Source organism: Apodemus sylvaticus, chromosome 3, assembly GCF_947179515.1.
Source record: "Apodemus sylvaticus chromosome 3, mApoSyl1.1, whole genome shotgun sequence".
NCBI lineage: Eukaryota > Metazoa > Chordata > Mammalia > Rodentia > Muridae > Apodemus > Apodemus sylvaticus.
Genome location: NC_067474.1, coordinates 126,907,802 through 126,926,280, shown reverse-complemented (window position 1 = coordinate 126,926,280; position 18,479 = coordinate 126,907,802). Strand labels below are relative to the sequence as shown.

The 18,479-nt window shown below is 43.1% G+C and overlaps 1 protein-coding gene across 1 annotated transcript in view; it reads right to left on the bottom strand.

Annotated features, from left to right (window-relative positions):
* The window catches only part of Agbl4 (AGBL carboxypeptidase 4), a 1,251,089-nt gene that overhangs the window by 107,806 nt on the left and 1,124,804 nt on the right, over window positions 1-18,479 (bottom strand). Inside the window, exons 7-8 of the mRNA XM_052175823.1 lie at window positions 17,885-17,974; window positions 8,108-8,222 (exon numbers count right to left, since the gene is read on the bottom strand). Coding sequence (XP_052031783.1) covers window positions 8,108-8,222; window positions 17,885-17,974 — 205 coding nt within the window. The remainder of the gene's footprint in view (window positions 1-8,107; window positions 8,223-17,884; window positions 17,975-18,479) is intronic.

Sequence of the window (18,479 nt, the reverse complement as noted above, 5' to 3'; positions counted from 1 at the left end):
ATTCCCCAGATACCAATTCTTGGTTGCTGCTACCCCAGAGACTGGTCTTTACTGTAGAATCAATTATTAAAACTAACTTGCTAGCAACTTCAAAATGTGATCTGGTTGCTTGCAGGACAGAGAGGGGAGCTGCCTCCACAGACATCCAGCCATCTGGCCTTTTCTGAGAAACTTGGCCGGGAAGCTCATTTGAATAATTGGTTTTGGCAGTGTACACTTGTGGGTTAGACACTCAATTATACCAAGGGCCCAAGTGTCCTTTCAGTCTACATAAAATCATCACTCAGGTTACATAAAGCAAGAGAGTCTCTGGGAGATAAAGGTCTGTCCGGCTTTGGCCTTTGCTCTGGTTGCATCTGAAGTATGTGACTCTTATGACCTTCAATAGGCTGTTTACTTTCTATGACCTATGTCTTATAACTCCTACTCTGTCTCTACCACAGGCTTCTCAAAAGGCTCTATGCAAAGATAGCTGAGTTGTGACTCAACCAAATGAATGCAAGGGACTGGGCTTAGGTAAAGATTTCAGTGAAGGAAAATCCACTGCAAAATAGTCAAGTGCATATGGATTCTGTCAGGAGTGTGAGCCCCAGAATGAGGTTGTGATAGATGCTTCCCAAACCTATTCCACAAATTAGATCAGTGTGCTAGAGAAAGTTAGATATCGTACCTGGTTTCCTTGTCTGTCAATAGGAAATAATGGTTCGGTTGTGCTAATGGTTAAATGAAACAATAAATGCAAAATTCTTGGAACAATGCCAGGTCTGGAAGAAGTAGTGCATGTTAGTTACCATCACTATCTCCATTATCACAATCATTCAGTCCTAGACACCATGTCTCAAAGGCAAACAATGACAAACATCTGGAATGTGTTTAGAGGACAGCAGGAAGGACAGGGTATGAGATTATGTACAAGTTGAAAGGTTCTGAGCACATCAACCTGCAGAGCAGGAGCTAGCGTTGGTGAGAAATGAGAAAAAGCAAAGACACACAATCTTCAAACAATTGAATGGCCGTGGTGTAGAAACTAATCAGGACCAGAATGAGCCTTCAGAAGGCAGAGACAGATAGTTTGAATCAGAAGTCCCCTCTAACAGGCAGAGGGAGCATGTGTACAGCTGATGCTTTAGATGTGGGGAGTCACTGTGCCTGAGATTCCACAGTCAGGGGGACATGCCAACAGCCCTCAGAGATGGTGCTTTTGGGGGTGGGGGTGGGAACTGGGAAAGGGGATAACATTTGAAATGTAAATAAAGAAAATATCCAATAAAATGCTGCTGAGGGACCCTGCACTGGGCAAAGCACTGCACCAGTATTTGTCCATAATGCTGTAAGACAGGAAAGGCAGTGGAGGCGGGAGAAGAGGGGCTGTCAGATCTCTAGTTCAATGGGTCACGTGAAGCTTTGATATTGACACAGGACAAATAGAACATGAATATTATTTTATAATCTATACAGTTGATTTTCTTCTGTTTTGGACAGCTTAAAATGATCTTAATTCCTTCTTTAGATTCTGAGATGAAAGAGGCAGAGCAGTTACAACATGTCTGTCTGTCTCGCCGTCTTTTTTCTGTGTTAGAAATACTCCCACTGGCATTTCAATCTCACTATAGTTCATGATGTTTTGCTGTTATACCTAGTACCCTTTTGTGTCTGTTGAATTCTAAAGATTCTCCCATACTTAACATTGTTTTTTTACCTGTGTGTATATATATGAGCATATATGACTTAGTCTATGGAGGTTATAAACAACTTAAGTGTCAAATCCCTTAGAACGGGAGTGACAGGCGGTTGTAAGCTACCACATGGGGGCTGGGAATAAAATCCAGGTCCTCTGTAAGAGCAGTGAGCACTCTCCAGCCCCAAGTCCCCCATTCTTTAAAATCCTTACCTTGTCACCCCTAATCAGAAAGAGGGGAGGCTCTTCGAGCTTCAAGTGACAGTACAGCACAAGGTCTAAGATGAAGGGCTGTTCTTCTCCATACACTAATGCGGGTGACCTTTTATGCCAGGGTACCTAGGACAGATTCTTTAGTACCTCTGTGACTCATTGCTCTTCTGTGTTTAAAATGAGGCTGTCATACCAACTCCCTCCCTTCTGCTTTCTCAAGAACCAGTGCAGAGCACTAACACCTAATAAATCCTCAATAAACCTAGCTGAGATTGGATATAATGTACTGAAGTATCTTTTTACAGTAGGATTTCCAGGGCTGAGAGACATACTGACCCCAAGCCTTTGCAACTCCCAGAGAGGCATACTGACCCCAACCCTTTGTAACTCCTATAGCTCAGGGTATGCAGTAGATCTAGGGCATAAAGCAGAATCATTTTTGCACCACCCAGAGAGATCTGTTCTACCCCCACCTCCACACTCCTAAGACACACTGAGGTCTTCAGAAGATGAGAAATTTCACAGCATCCTGCTATCTTTTGGGTAACTGCGTATTTTATGATGACTAATAGGCAATTACTATGGTAATATTGCAATTCAGCATGTGTGAGGTTTGGGAAATGAGAAATTATGGGTAACTACTTTGGACTCATTTCTATGGTAACAAAAAGTAATTGTCATTAAATACCAGTTATTCTGAGGCTGTACCTGGTAATTATAGATTTTTATGCTCAGAAACATAAATAAAACCAATAAATTTATTCCGAGGTCTATGACTGTTTGCTTATACGTGGCTCTATGGAATACACAATGACAAACACCTAATTAAGAAATGCAAACCCAACACAGAATTTCATATTGTCATATGGAGATGAAAGGTCTGATTTTTGGAGGAAAGGCATTACCAGTTCTTGGGAAATACAGCAGGGTGCAGGGGTAGGTAAGGCTGCCTTCCCTATAGAGAAAGCTGCAAGGATGGAGGAGGTGGCAAGGAGAGTGGGCGGGTCCCTCAGTCTGCATGGAAAACCTTGTTTTCTGCAAGTCATTGACAATTGCTTACTGAGTCTAAGCAAGGTCCACCAACCTCTGGTCTGACAGCTCTTCTCAGCTCCTTGGCTCTGTGATGCTAGAAGTTACAGTACCTATCCCTCAAGCCTGAGTTGCCAGATACTCTTAGAATTCTTTGAAAACATCCATATTGCAAAATCAATAGTCAGCATTTTGTTTCTAATGTGATAAAGTACAATATAACATAAAGTTTCCCACATAAACCACAGTGTGTAGTTCAATGACATTAAATACCCGTGAAGTGTTGCTATCAGCCCTATCAATGCTGCTGAAACTCTAGACCTCTTAATCCTTACACAGTGACTTCTTCTCCCCCTTCCTAACTCCCCCCAGCATAACAGTGCTTTCTGTCTCTGTGATTTGAGTGAATACATGAACTACCTCGTATAAGTAGATTTGTACAGTATTTGTCTTCCTGTGAGTGGATTGTTTCACTTGGTATCACTATTCTCCAGGTTCATCCGTGGGGTAGCCATACTTTTCCCAACAGAGCCTTTCCCCAGAGCATCTACTGAGTAATGAAAATTGCCTTTTACTACATTTAGTTCCCCCAAGAAAGCTGGGGAAAACTGAGGCTTAGAGTGACATTTGTGTTGTCCAAGGACAGCAAGCCCTGGAGACGAAAGAGAAAACTGCTTGAGTTCTCTGCTTCCACCTAAGGCTGGTAAAAGAGTTAGAGCCCAGAGACCCTGGATGCAAGCCTGGAGCCTTGCCAGTGGCCCTCCACCTTCTTAGGCTCAGGCTCCCATTTTCTGTAGTGTATCTAATAAAAACTAACTTTCCTTTCTCAAACTGATATACTCATCAAATGTGGTGTTTAAATGCCTTTAAAAGCACTGGCCTCTACGAGATAACAGTGTGGTGCCTGAGAATCCAGGATCTGTTAATTTCCTAACAGTAGCTCATCCTGTTAAGTCAGAAGAGCATTCATGTCATAGCACTATGCGATTAAACAGTTGGGGTTGGAGGCTCACAGCTTCTGGCCATAGTTCCTCTCTTCTGAGGATTTTACCTTTGTGTTACAACACAATCATTACATGCCACTGCTTAGTTTATTTGTTCATTCAGAAAATGGAGATAAAGGGCCCATTCTGTGTCAGCTACTGTGGCAGGCTTGACAGAGAACAAGGCAGACAAAGTCCTGACAATAGGTTTACAGTGTGGAAGTGGAGGCGACATTATAAAAAGTCACATACGTACATGATTACGAATCAGGTCAGGACAATTCAAGGTGCTATGAAAGAGTGCGGTGAGAGCTCACTATCTATTGCAGGTGCTGGGAAGGCCTTTTTGTGAGTTAGCTGGAGACCTAACATCTGCAGGGGAAAGGGGAAGTTGAATTGGGTGTTGTGTGCAAGGTAGAGTACATACTTGTCCCATGTCTTTATTATACACAATAAAGGTTATGTATTGTCATATCATCTGGTATAATAATTGTAAGAGCTGCTGTGGAATATACTGTGGTAGCTGCATATTGTCATATAAACTTTAATATAGGCTGCATACACTCTTAGCACAGCCATAGTCTGGAACCATACACAGTAATCTAGCTAGTAGACTCTGCTGCTCTTTAACATAATGAATATTCCCAGAATAGTATAGCAACCATCTGCTGCTATTATGTTCTGGGATAGAGTATGTGTACATATTCTCTCTTCTCCTCTCTCTCTCTTTCTCTTCACACAGCCCAAGCTGCCCTCACGCTCACTGCGTAGCCAAGGATGACCTTGAATTTTTGACCTTCCTGACCCTACTTCCCTGAGTGCTAGAATTAAAGGCATGTGGCACCATGTCTGGCTTTATGTGGTGAGCAGCATTGAACCCAGGAATCTGTGAGTGCTATGAATTTATCAACAAAGGTACACTCCCCAGGTTATATTAACCTTCTCTACTTCACTATTAGTATCATAGTGTAGGTAATGTGTTATTAAATATATAGGCTGAGGTAATAGAACTTGGAAAACTGATTGTTTTTCCCTTATATTAGATCACATGCTTCCTTAATGTGGAGAAAAGAGGATGAGAATAGGGAGGGAGGGAGGAAGGGATAGAGGGAGGGATGGAGGGGGTGAGGCCCTTAGTTATCCCAAGGTCCTGGAGCATACATATCATGACTCAGAAGTTGATGTCACCCCTGACTAACACCAAAGCCCATGTGATCTCTTACTCCCTTCACAGCTCTGAAGTCTCTATGTCCCTCCACACAGCAGGGAAGTAGCTTGTGATCTGCCTTTCCATCTCCAGGAGGTACCTCAGAGTAGGCCTGTCTTGTTAGAGCCTCAGAGTCACCCAGGTCCAGCCCTGGCTGCAGCAGGATAGACAGTAGGAATGACAGCCCTTCAACTCTGTCTGCACATTGCTGGCCAGAGACCTGAGGCAGATTCTTTAGCGTCTCTGGGACATTGCACATCCAGAGGGAGAGGGAGAGGGTGAGAGAATGCAAGTCAAAGGGGCAGGAGAGGAAGCAGATATGGCTAATGTGTTCTGACCCATGCCTTGTGATCTCACCAGTGTCCTGTGAAATCTGGCTTTATTTATTAATCTAGAGTACTAAGGGCCAGCCAGTCTGCCTCCCTCCCTCCTCCCTCCCTCATTCACAACCATCCCTACTCTGTTAAGCTAGTTTAAATGGACTTTTTATATTTGTAAGCAGAAGAACCCTAATAGAGCTCTCCCTCTGGCCTGTGAGGCTTAAATGAAATGTGTGAGGGCTTGACAGACTTCTTGGGATGACATTCACTAAAGTGATTCATAAACTTAACACAGACAGTGGACCGTACAGACCACTGCAACTTATCGTTAGGAACACTGAGGTCTCTAATTCTCTTTTGGGACTGTGAATGTTTGTGACCATATGCAACATCCTGAAAAGTCTTACTGTAAAAGCTGAGTTCAACTTCACTTAGTTCAGCATTTCCTAGGTTTCTTTGATCCTCTTTCCTGCAACACACCTTAGAAAGCCACACCAAACTTAGGAAATACTGCTGTAGAGAGAGAGTGTGTGGGAGGAACTGGCTTGGGAACCTCAAAGGCACCATGAAACCATGAATTCTGAGTCTTTATTATTGTCTTTCCTATACTCTAAGGCTGTAGAAATGGATTCTCATGATTGATAGGCTTCTTTTGGTACTCAGATCTGTTTTAATAACAGAATTAATGCTGTGGCTAGAGACTTTGGCAACTCTCATAATGAGAAAGAATCGTATTTTCTCACTAGGAGAATGTTTGGAGTTGAAACTTCACCATGAAAGCATTTCTGAGAGTTGGAGCTTCCTGCCCCCAGTCACAAAATCTGGACCTTGGAGATGTATAGAAAGCATCTGACCCCTGCTCCTACTCCCTGGCCATAAGAAGCAAAGAGAAAGGAGCTGTGCTGACCACGGTCATGGACCTGTTTCTAGACAATCATTCCCTGGACAGCTGATGATGACACAAGTAGGCATGTTGAGTGGCGGAGTTGACCTCTCTCTGACCACTGCAGCTCTTGTAATTAAACAGAATTGTTAACATAAATCAAATGGTATTTCCACCACTATTCTCACTAACCACACATTCTGTCTGGGGAAGGTAGAATGAGATTCTCTTGGGCCTGCAACAAGCCATAAAACCTGCAGATGCTAATGAGCCATCACTCCAACCAATTAAGAGAAAAAGCAAAATTGACTTTAATGAGGGCTCTATGCATCCCATGGGTCTCTCTCAAACACAGGGGTGCCAGAGAGCCCTCTGGACCTAATTTCTATGGTTTTAGGATTTAGTAAAGCAGCCCTGGGTAAAATGGGCCTACCTGGTTGTGGCAAGATCTTATATTCCAATACATCCAAGGGTCTTAGGAAATTTCCATCTGTCTCCTTTCTTCCTCACTAAGGCCATCTCTTTCATTCACTTACATTCTTCAAACATTTCTTCGACACCTAATATTTGCTAATGTCTGCTGCTAGACAGTGAGGATGCAAAAGTTGTCCTGTGTTCTGGTGACCTGAAGTCCAGTGAGGTTTATGAACATCTTCCAAAGCAACCTGAGGCAATGAATTCTCATGATTGATTGGCTTCTTGTTCTTTTATCAATAGGCAGGCCTGTGAGGACCCAGAAGGGGGTTGCTACTTCTTTTGGGGGATTGAGGAAATGGTTTCTAGATGACAGACATAAGCTGAGTTGCCAAAAAAGTTAGAGAGTGAATAAGGGAGGAGATGGTTCTACAGAGAATGCCTTGTCATGAAGGAAAAGTAGCCAGAGCAAACATGCTTATCCAGGGCGAGAGGCTTTGCTTGGAGAAGTCAGAGGAACATCTCTGAGAGGTAAGAGAGTGAGGCAGACTAAAGCCAATTTCTAAATCACAGAATGTCTTACATGCAAAGCTGGGGAAGTTGGCTTTTGCCTTGAAGTTTGAGGATCTCATGGACCTCATGTCATTTGGGCAGAAAAGTTAGGCTGTCAATTATCTCTGGATATGTGGCTTTGAGCCAGTCAGTTGTCACAGCTGTGAAATAAGGATAATAAGACTGTCTTTCTCCAAGAACTCAATGTTCTTTGCCAAATGATCCCCTGAGCAGTGGGATTTTAGGCTGTAAATGATGGTTCTTTGATTGGAGAAAGAACATTCAAGATATGGCACATAGGTGGAGTGTGGCTGGGTGGTATGTCCATCCGGAGAGAAGTACTGCCCATGTGATCTGGGCTGCTGTTCTCCCTCATTAACGATCTCCGGGGAGAAACAGGGGAACATGTCAGAGATCATTATAACCACCCTCTGAGATTCTGCAAAGCACATTCTTTCCCATCATTCCTTCTGATACAACCACCCTGCTGGGGAATTAGTGCCTTACAGATGAGAAATTGGGCATCAGAGAGGAAAAGTGAGTCTCTCAAGGTCATGGAGGAAGTAGGTGCTAAAATTATTATTGCTTCTCTCAGTTCTTAGTTCAGCAGCCTGTTAAGAAAACTCCAGCAAGTGACTTTGAGTAGTTCTCTATAAATAGCCAAGGACATTAGCTTCACTCAGGAGGTGGAGTAAAATTTCTTCTAATTTTTAGATTTCCTCTAATGGTTAGTTGGGAAATTCTCAAAATTTATTACCTGGTTTCTTCTTGTTTCCATACCTTTTTCCTCTGACTTCCTGCTTCCACACATTATCCCCAATCCCTCACCTGTAGTTGCCCAGGTAGACTCCATCAGGGTTGAGCATTGGTGCAATCTTGAAGACCAAATGTTCTCGTAGGACACGGGCAATTGGATGCTGACTTACAAGGAAGTCAATGATCCCTAGGGAGAGAGATATGCCTGAGTTAGCTTCAAATTGTTTCAAAGAGGATGGGTATATTTTCTTAATCCCCCCTAAAAATGACAAGACAGTGACTTTTGGCCTCTGTCAGTGGTCTATGTATGATTATGGATATATTGGTATAGGTCTAGATGTTTTCTAACAGATTGTACAAATGTATCTTTGGTTCCAAGGGAAGGTAGCTTAAGACATGTAGCACTGAGTCCTAGGGGCAAGAGGGAAAAACACTTCATGCAGAGCAAGCAAAGAGGATTTCCAAGCATTTGAGCTGGGTCTTGGAGGTCTCTAGATAACAGCAACAAACTCAGGAGGGCGCTCTTATCACATAAAACATGGTTGAGCCTTCCTGAAGCACTCTGGTGATGGGCAGCATCCATTCATAGGAAACAGGTTGGAATGTGAACAGCTCTCAGCCCTGCCCCACCCTCTCTTTTCCATGTGTCCACTTTACTGGAGACTTGAACATATAGTTAAAATACTGCTCTGACATTTCATGAAATTGGTGTAACGCTATAAAGTGACAGGAGTCTCCCAAATGTAGAGGGGACATGTCTCTTGTTGGATGAGAGGGAATCTCTAAACTGGACCTTTATAGTTCTTGACAGACAGGCATGAGCAAGATAGCAGGGTAACTAAGAACAATTCACATGCCCAGCAGCAGACACTTAGCTCTTGGAATGGTAAATCACCTCAGAGATCATCCCTAAGCTGCTGTGATCAGCAAGGGACATCTCAGGCTTTTCATTATGCCAGGCTGAGAATCCATGGGCAGCCAAGGGCCAGTTGGACATCATTTACTTCGCAACTGATGCGGCAGTGGACCAGATGCCCTAATTTATTTGTTGGTCCTCATATTAGAGTTGCAGTTTGCCAATAAACAGGCAGGGTAATGATGCCAGGTGCCCTTGTTAGGAGCTAATAATTGCTTAATCTGTCCGCTAATTGACCCTGGCTCCCCGGGCAGCCCTCCATCAAGGAGCTAGCCGGTGCTCAGGGCTGGGCTGTGCTGCCTTAGAGAATGACTTCTGGAAATGGAGGTGCTCACCCCCTTCACAGATGAGCAGATTAATTGGGCTGCCAATTAGGCACCTAATAAAAGAATGAGAGAAAATAAAGCCAGACAGAGTAGGGTCATCCAGAGCTCACTTTTCAAGGTGGACTTAGGGCAATGAGAAGATAACTTTTAGACTTATCTCTTAGCTCTAAGCTAGAATCAACTGAACAAGAACTCTTCCCACTCACCCTTATTTCTATCCCCTCAACCTACTAACTCCACATTTGCTAGGAATCAAACTCATGTCCTGCTTGCAAGGCTTTCAATGTATTCCCTGATCCACTTCCCCAGACCACCTCCCTCTCTCCCTCCCTTCCTCCCTTCCTCTCTTCTTCCCTTCCTCCTTCCCTCTCTACCTCCCTCTCTCCCTTCCTTCCTCTGTATATGGCTTGGTAAGATGGGTTCTAGAAGAGGACCAAGCTAAATTTCTCCAAGGTTTGATGAGACAAAAGAGGGCTAAGGAGGATCTGAGTGGAGGGCTACCTCATGAAGGTAGAGTAGCAGGAAGTAAAGCACAGTGAGAAGGAAACATGGAGAAGCAATGCCATGCCTGGGCATAGCCAAAAGCTCTACATGGACAGGGAGAACAGAGAGATCCAGGGAGCAGAGAAGACCTAGGGACTAATATTTGAATCATAGCTGATTTTTGGCTTTAAGTATTGAGAGCTTGCTCTGAACGGTTTTCTCATTTCAATGGAAGGATGCTTCCTAATTTGTCATGTGAAGACGGATTGCCTCCACTTTGCTAGGAAAGACCAATAATCTCTATAGCACCAGTCTTAGCCATGACTTTGCCATTTCCTTTCCTTTAAAAAGATATCACCAAGACTGGGGAAAACAGGATAATAGTAGGGTGGGAAAGAGAAGGGAAGTGGCTGAAGATCTAAAATTAAAGTTAGGTGCAGAGATTCTTGCCTGATGCCAATCTCCAGCTAGCCAGAATGGCTTTTCCAGATTAGTTTTATATTCAATGAAACCTTATCTTCATTGTATTTATTTCTCCCAGAATGTGTGGCTCAGGACTTGACCCACAGTAAGTCTTAAGAAACGCCTAGGGATGGAACCAGAGAGATGGCTCAGTAGTTAAGGGCACATATTGCTCTTGCAGAGAACATAGGCTTGATTCCCAATACCCACATCAGGTGACTCAGACCCTGCCTATAATTCTAAAGGTAGGAACACTATCTCTGGTTTCCATTGCACCTTCACTCATATGCACTACCCCCCCCCCCACACACACACAAGTACCTAGAATTTTACATAAGAAAGCTAAATGTTCTTAAAGAAGGAGGGGGAAAGAAATGCTTATTGACGAATCATCCCTTGCAAAGCCTGAGATTAGTTGAACTGACAGCCACTCACTTTGCAAACTGAGCATTCTAAGATGAATGCAATGTTCTTGCAGTGGAGTCATGCACAAGAAGATGCAAGTCCACTCTTACTAGCCAGCCAAGACCTGAATGAAAGCTTCATAGAGTAAGAAGAACCGAGACAAAGCTCTTGACTCAACCAAGGTTGGAGGAGGTACATGAGAAGGGGTCTTGGAGAAAAGGCGAGCAAAATGTGTGAGCAAGATGAGAGACTCTAGTAAGGTAAAGAAATGCTAACACCAAGGCTTGGAGGCAAGAAAAAAAGATGACTTCTTTCATACTACATAGTCATCAGGGGTTTAACATCATCGATAGAAATGCAGTTTCTCTAAAAACTGGACTCCCCAGATTTGAGTCCTCCTCAGAAGCTATTCATTTTCTGTGTGGCTTCACTGTCTCTACTCCTCAGTTTCCCCAGCAGTGAAAAATGAGAGATTAATAATTATTATGGGTTACTACCAAGATTATGAGTTAATATAAACCATGTGTCTGGCATAGAGTAAGCATGTATGTGTGTTGTTTTAGTTATGGCTTTCAATATTTTACACAGAGGTAGTGGGAAGGAATGAGGAATGTGAGGGACAAATGTGAGAAGCAAGCAATGAGCCCAATAATCCAAATATGTGTGTGTATTATATTTCTCTATATATAGATATGATATATATAAGATATGTGATATATCATATATTTATGTATCTCTATATCTACATCTCTCATATATATATATATATATATATATATATATATATATATATATATATATATATAGTCAATTCTTGGCTTGGAGAGCACCCCTAGCTCCCTATCTACAGTGTACTAGAAAGAAAGAATAATGGTGGGTGAGAATCAGGCAGCCAGGAGGGGTGGATGTGTAGAGGGAGCTCAAATATATAAGGCATCTGGCAGTGAGGAGTCAGGATCTGACGCACTGCTGACCAACAAGGGCTCTGGAGAGACCAAAGCCTAGAGCACCATGAGGATGCAGACAGTGAATGGGGAAGTGAGGTTGCTGTCAAGCACATCTGCACTCTGCTCAAATCAATCAACCCTGCAGGAAATGACTGAGATTAAGCCACAGGTCTGGAAGAATGTAGCCTCAAAATAGAAATTGAGTCTAGAACAACAAGGAAAAGTACCTTGTCTGAGTCTGTGGCCTTGTGAGATCAAGGTTTGCCTAGGCTGGGTCTGTCTGCCTTTCTTCCAGGCTGAATGTTCCAGGGAAGAAGGACAGATCTGCTCATTCTGTTGTATTCTTAGGGCCCTGGTGTCTGGCACAGCGATGGTGCTTAATAGATGAATGCAAAATGAGTGACATCAGACCCTTAATAACAACTGTGCACTCAGTAGTTTAACTGATTTGCAATATTTATGATTCCATTTTACAGACAGGGAAACAAAGTCAGAGAGTGTGACACCACACATGGGGCTTAGATGAGATCAAGACCTAGTTCTGGTGGCTTTAAACTGGTACTTTTTTTGTTATGCTAAGATAGAAAAAACCGGATGACTGCTCACATGTGTTTTAGAGAATTATTTACATCTGTGGGCATAGTTTCCCTCTAGAGAGTTCTGTGTGAGATTTATTGTTTCTGTTCTCTGCTCAGAGACAGCATTCTGGAATGAGGAGAGGCCAGACCCTCAAGAAGGCAGCAGAGGCATCTGCTAGGCTCAGGATACTACATACACAAGAGAGGCCACCCCAGAACCTTCCCTGGCTGTGCTAAACCCATAGTGCCATCAGCCAAGCTCATTGTCCTCAAATTATGGAATCATGGGGTTCACGAAATTTAACTATTCTGCCTTCATGCTAGGCTCTACCTACATCACAGATGTAAAGGGAAAAGCGCCATTTCTCTGATGATGTAAGGCTTATTGGGCCAAAGACAGAGCAGAGAAAGAATAAGGAGGAACAGATGTGGGAATAAAAGCAGAGCCAGAGAACAAATAGTGGGAAATTTAGGTTGTGCTGGATCCTGGTAGCTGGTGGTATTGGTGGCTGAGAAAGGGTAGTGTGAGAGTTGTATGTGTACTTGTGCACCCAGTCACATATACGCATGCATGCATGCCTCTGTGTGTGTGTGTGTGTGTGTGTATGTGTGTGTGTGTAACATATACGCATGCATGCATGCCTCTGTGTGTGTGTGTGTGTGTGTGTGTGTGTACACAAGCCCTCTTCCCTTCTCTTCTCTTCTTTTCCTGACAAAGTAATTCTGATTAGATTTCTTCTAATCCTGACAAAGTGATTGCCCGAAAGGACCAGTTCTTCATTTACACACACACACACACACACACACACACACACACACACACAGAGAGAGAGAGAGAGAGAGAGAGAGAGAGAGAGAGAGAGAGAGAGACTAGCTAGCTAGCTCTTAGTTGGAGGGAATTTTGGCCAGAAGCAGCAAGTTCCAGGCCACGAAGAAGACCATTCCACCATGAATTTGCTAGGTGATGTTCAGTGTGTCCACTCACTTCTCTGGGAAACAGGGAAAATCGCTGCTCACACCGAGGGGAATTTTAAACAGGATATTATCCCCAATTTTGAGGTAAAGATACAGACATTCAGAGAGCTGAAGCCTTGATGAAGGAACCTTAATGGGCAGGCAGAAGTATTAGGACTCAACCCCAGGTCTGTTTCATCCCAAACCTCGGCCGTGCTTACTGTCCTCCACAGTGAGGCATACCTTCCTGGCAAAAGTATTTGTAAAGGTGGGCTCCTCACTTCAACAAGAGTGTCCCAAGAGAACAGAGAGCTCCTCATGTGGAGATTCCTTTTTGAATTCAGAAAATGCCAATAGCCTCATGAAGTTTCAGACAGAGGCCCAGGGGTCAGAGACCAAGATCTAGGTCTGATTCTGGTCAAGTTTCCAACTTGTAGTAGAGGCTTCAGGTGAAGAGGATTCAGGTCAGGACTTCCCCAGGACAGCAAGGCAGAGCAGGACCCAGAGCTCTGGAGCCACTGAGGATAGGTTCATAGTGAGCAATCAAAAAGAAAAGCCAGGCAATCAGTGCTATGCAGAGAGCCCAGGACCTTCAAAATGGTCCTTTAATGCTCCCTTGAACCTCCCCAAAGCTGACATTTCCTTATCTCTGTGTTGCAGAGGCTGTTCTAGATGAGTGTGGCTGTTAGCTCCTCTAGTCTTTGAGGCAGAATTCCTATTGTTTCCCTTTGAGATAAAGAAGCTGAAGTACAAGGAAGTTCTGTGACATTCTCAAGGTCATGGAATAATAGATATTTGTGCTGAGATCCAATCTCTCGGTCTACTAAGAGGCATACTAAGGCTCCACACACCCTGCCACAAAGCAACAAAGGGGTGCCAGTGTTCTCTCAAATTGTTCTAAGTACAGAATGAGGAGAACCTGGGCCCTCTAGGACCACAGATGAACTGGGGTGATGGAAGAGTGACCCATAGTTTTCTTCGACCACACAGTCTTCAGAAAGTCTAAACTCTGTTCATCTTTAACACAACCCCTTCCAGATACCTGTGAAGAGAGAACTCCACTATACTCCCAGAAGCAGGTGCAGTAGCAGCTCGCCAGTGAGAACTTTGGTCCCTGCCAGATGGAGACAACAAGGCTTCTCAGGTCTGTTTCCTGCTCAAGGTCACTGAGCCAGTGAATGGAGAAGAAAAGAGGATGTCAACCACTATCCCTCCAGGCATCAGACCTGCTTTTCTCCAGAACCAGGAGGAATGGGGAAAGGGCTAAGCCTCAGACTCTGACTATGAAAAATAAATCTTCAGCTCTACTCTATGGGCTTCAGTCAGGCTGTCCCCATGGAATACAAACCCAAAGTAGGCAGAAAAGTGGGGGTAATGATGCCTCCCTTGTTCTGCCCCAAGAAAAGATGAATTGCTGTATGTCTCAAGGGACAGATGCTGAGGTAAGGAAAGATGGGAAGCTAAACATGGAGGTGGATTCCACTGTCATGAATGAGTGATGGTATTACCTCAAGCAAGCCACCTTAGTTCTCAGAGCCTCCACATTCTTGCCTGAAAAGTGTATACCAACTGTGCGGTTATCAGAATTCTGTGTTCTCCCAGGTACAAAACTCAACCTTCTAGCATTTCTCAGCCTCAAATGGGACAGGAGAGCAGACACAAAGAGGGGATCTGGTCAGACCCAAGGTCAAAGCCCTTCTTTGCTACATGACATTGAGCATTTTCTGAATTTCGTTTTAACAACCCAGAGCCAACACAGCTTTTGTTTCTCACAAGAGGCTTAGATAAAGAACAGGATAATCTGGTTGTACAGATGTGGAAAGTGTCCATTGGAGAGTCACTCCTACACCTTCAATAGCTCATGCTTAAACAGGAAAGACAGGTGCATAGGTGACATAATGAATCAGAGTAGTAAAGGTCTTTTATTGATGATGCTAATTTTCAGATCTCCAATGTAAGCAGAAAGCAGAGGGCTGGAGGGAATGCTTTATGGAGGTCCATGGTGGGGCACTTAAAATAAACTGTAAAAGACAGGAAGTGTTTACAAAGTGTCGAAGACACGACTTCCAAGGCAGGGAAGTAGTGGGGGCAAGGACTAGGTGATAGAAGACTGCCCCTCTGCAATTAATCTGTGTGGGGCTGCATTGTTATAAAAATGAGACCAGAGAGCCTTGCAAGAGCCAGACCCTGGTGGGCTGTGGACACCATACTGGGGAGGCTGGACCTTATCTTGAGAAAGTAGTGAGTAGGCATTCACAAATTCTACCAAGAAGCAATTATGTACCTGAAAGCCTCCAGGTCAGCACTTAATGTGCCAAGTCAGTACCATTCAAGATTCCTGTTGAGGAAACAGGGGAGCACCTGAGGTTCTCTTTTGTGAAATGGGATGGTGACCTTCTGTACCACTCCCAGATATGGTGGGCACCAGGGCTTGATTTCCCAGAGATGAAGATCTTGATGGCAAGACTCAGTGCCTTTTTTGCAAGCAAGGGCAAAGCAGTTACCTTCCATCAGCTGGGGGAACAGATCTGCTGCCAAGTTTAGTAACTGACAGATGGTTTGGAGTAAAGGGGTAGGCAGACCCAGAAGAGCCTGAGAAAGGTTACTGCAAGGACAGTGCTGGGGGCCAAAATTGAGAATGTGAAGGAGTAAATTGTAGTGACTGGGGCCCAGCCATGCCACTTAACAAACTGCTGGACCCTGAGCCAGTCACATCCTCCCTCGAGACTCCATCTCATCAGAAAAAGAGAGGGAAGCAATCATACCTAAACAACATGGGAAGAATGCGATCAGGAAAATGAAATCCACATTTATATGCACAGTGCTTCAGAGTTTGCAAAGCAGATTACTACTTCATCTTCTTGGGTACCCATGGGAGGAGGGAGGTGGCACCTGTCAAGTGCCTGCTATGTGCTAGGCTTAAGACTGGCTGTTGTGTTTACATTCGTCTCCTGCCAGCTTCTTAATGCTGTCCTGGATAGGTCTATTAGCTCCGGTTTTACATTTGAGAGAACTGACGCAGTGTTGAAAGGAGGTAGTCTGACCAGTATTTGACCTGAGGGTTGTCTGAGTCTGAATCTCTGTATACTTGTACCGCATCCCATTGTCCTTGACCTTTATGACCTTCAGAAGCTTTCTCAAACCCCCTCTAGCCACCTGCTCATCTCAAGATCGAAAAGAGACAAATTATTTCCCCAAATTTCAGTTTTTTCATGTCAAAAACATAGCTAATGATAATCTTTGTGACATAGAAAATTAATATTAAAATAAACTACAGCTAAAATATATGAAATGTTTAGAATAGTATATAGTACATGTACAATATACTATTTTGCATGAGAGGTACAAACGAAGCTGGGTGTGGGGGCGCAGCTACTGTGGAGGCTGAAGCTAAAGGACTGCAAGCTTGAGGCCCTACTGGTCTATGTAATAAGTTCAAGGTCAGTCCCAGCAACTTAAAGAGGTCCTGTCTCAAACTAAACCTTTCTTTTAAAGGTTTAGGCTGAAGCTAGGTGGTAGAGTGCTTGCCTAGCATATATAAGGCCCTATGTTCAATCCCCGGTTCTTTGAGGAAAAGAACACAATGAGAGGTAGTAAGGCTGGTGACATCATCAAGTTGAATATTCCTAAGAAAAATGGAGGGAATCCAGTAAAGCTGAGGCTGCACCCAGCAAGTGCATATCTATTTTTTTTCACCCTAGGTAAGAATTTATATGTGCATACTGGTGCTGTGAAGAAGATATTTGTCCACATATACATTACACTGTAAGAATATTTGAAATAGGATTGTTTTCAAGAAATAACTATTGTAAAGAGTTTAATTATTCATCATCAGGGGAATCTATAAGTAAATTGAGTTACTAACAGGCATGGAATATAACACAGTGAGGAAAAGCATGCAAACTGGAGCATTACTCACCCACATGGACATCAAGCAGAAAGCAAGCCTCGGTGGATATAGAATGATGGCATTTGCACAAAGGTCAAGAACAGAAAAACTAAGACATACATTCTTTAAGGATGCTTATGAATACAGTTAAACTTAAGGATGAAAATGACAAACCACAGAAATCAAGGTCATGATTATCTGCAGGAGGGAGGGAGGGAGGATGGGTCATTGAATTGAAAAGGAGTGGGTAATAATGTCTACAACTGCAAAGAAGTGGGTAATTGCTTCTTAAACTGCTGGGTATCAGACCTCACTGTGTTATTTATAGATTATTTATTGACTACATCTATGTTTGTGATGATACATGATTAATTACCTTCTATAGATGAAAAATTTAGCAATACATTTAAATGCAATTACAACATAATCCACTAAAGCAAAGAAATTATCTTATTGTTGAGTGTCTGAGGCCAAGTGCACTTCTTCTTTCATAGTAGGTATTTTGTAAAATTTTGTTAAGTGAATGCCTGAATTAAATGAATGAGTTGACAATATCCCCATTTCATAATCCCTCTCCTCCAATCTAGCTTGAGCTAGAGTTGTCCATTGGTCAGAAGAAATAAATTGGAGAGTATAGGTGATCCCCTTGTTATTCTTCATATAAAACAATGAGAGAATTTTCCTCAGCCCCTCTTGATCACTTATCCATGCATCCATTCATCTCTTCTTCCATGGGTACACTCACTAATAAGCATTTATCAAATCAAAACTGAGTGGATGTCAGTCTGAGAACCAAGGTGAGCTGCCATGTTAGATAAAGACTTAGCCAGTAACCTTGCTGTCCTGAAGGTCATCACAGTACCGGACATTCATGAGGTCCCAAGCTTACCTTGGCACACAAATGAAGACGGGGTTTCCCCTGGGTGGACTCGTCCTGTGATGAATATCACCTTCTTTTCTGACCCTTCTCGGAGATTCTCTGTAAGAAATAAGTGGAAGGTCACCATGGATAGCAAGCTGAGACTAGACATTGGAATGTGGGAAGCAGGCAGCTGAGGAATAGGCTGGATGGATGCTTTATTTTTATCTTTGTTTTAATCATTTGGTTAGAAGCATTAAGGACCAACCATTGTTGACTAATTATCTCTCTATCTATTTAATATTAAAAGACCAAACTCCTTTTTCTTTGTGTAACCTAGAATATTACATTAATATGTAATATTTACAACCATCTGAGAAAGCCATCAGTGAGACTGAATCCCCAGGCCACAGACTTTGCCTCTAGGAAGTTGTATATCTTTCTGAGTTTCAGCGTTCTTAACTATACATGAGGAGAATTATATCTGCTTAATTTGGTTGTGATAAAGCTACACACTGCACAGTACTAGGCAAACATCTAGTAAATAATGGAATAAAAAGGTAGCTATTTATAATAGTAGTAGTAGTAGTAGTAGTAGCATTTGACATTTAATTAACCCCTTTTG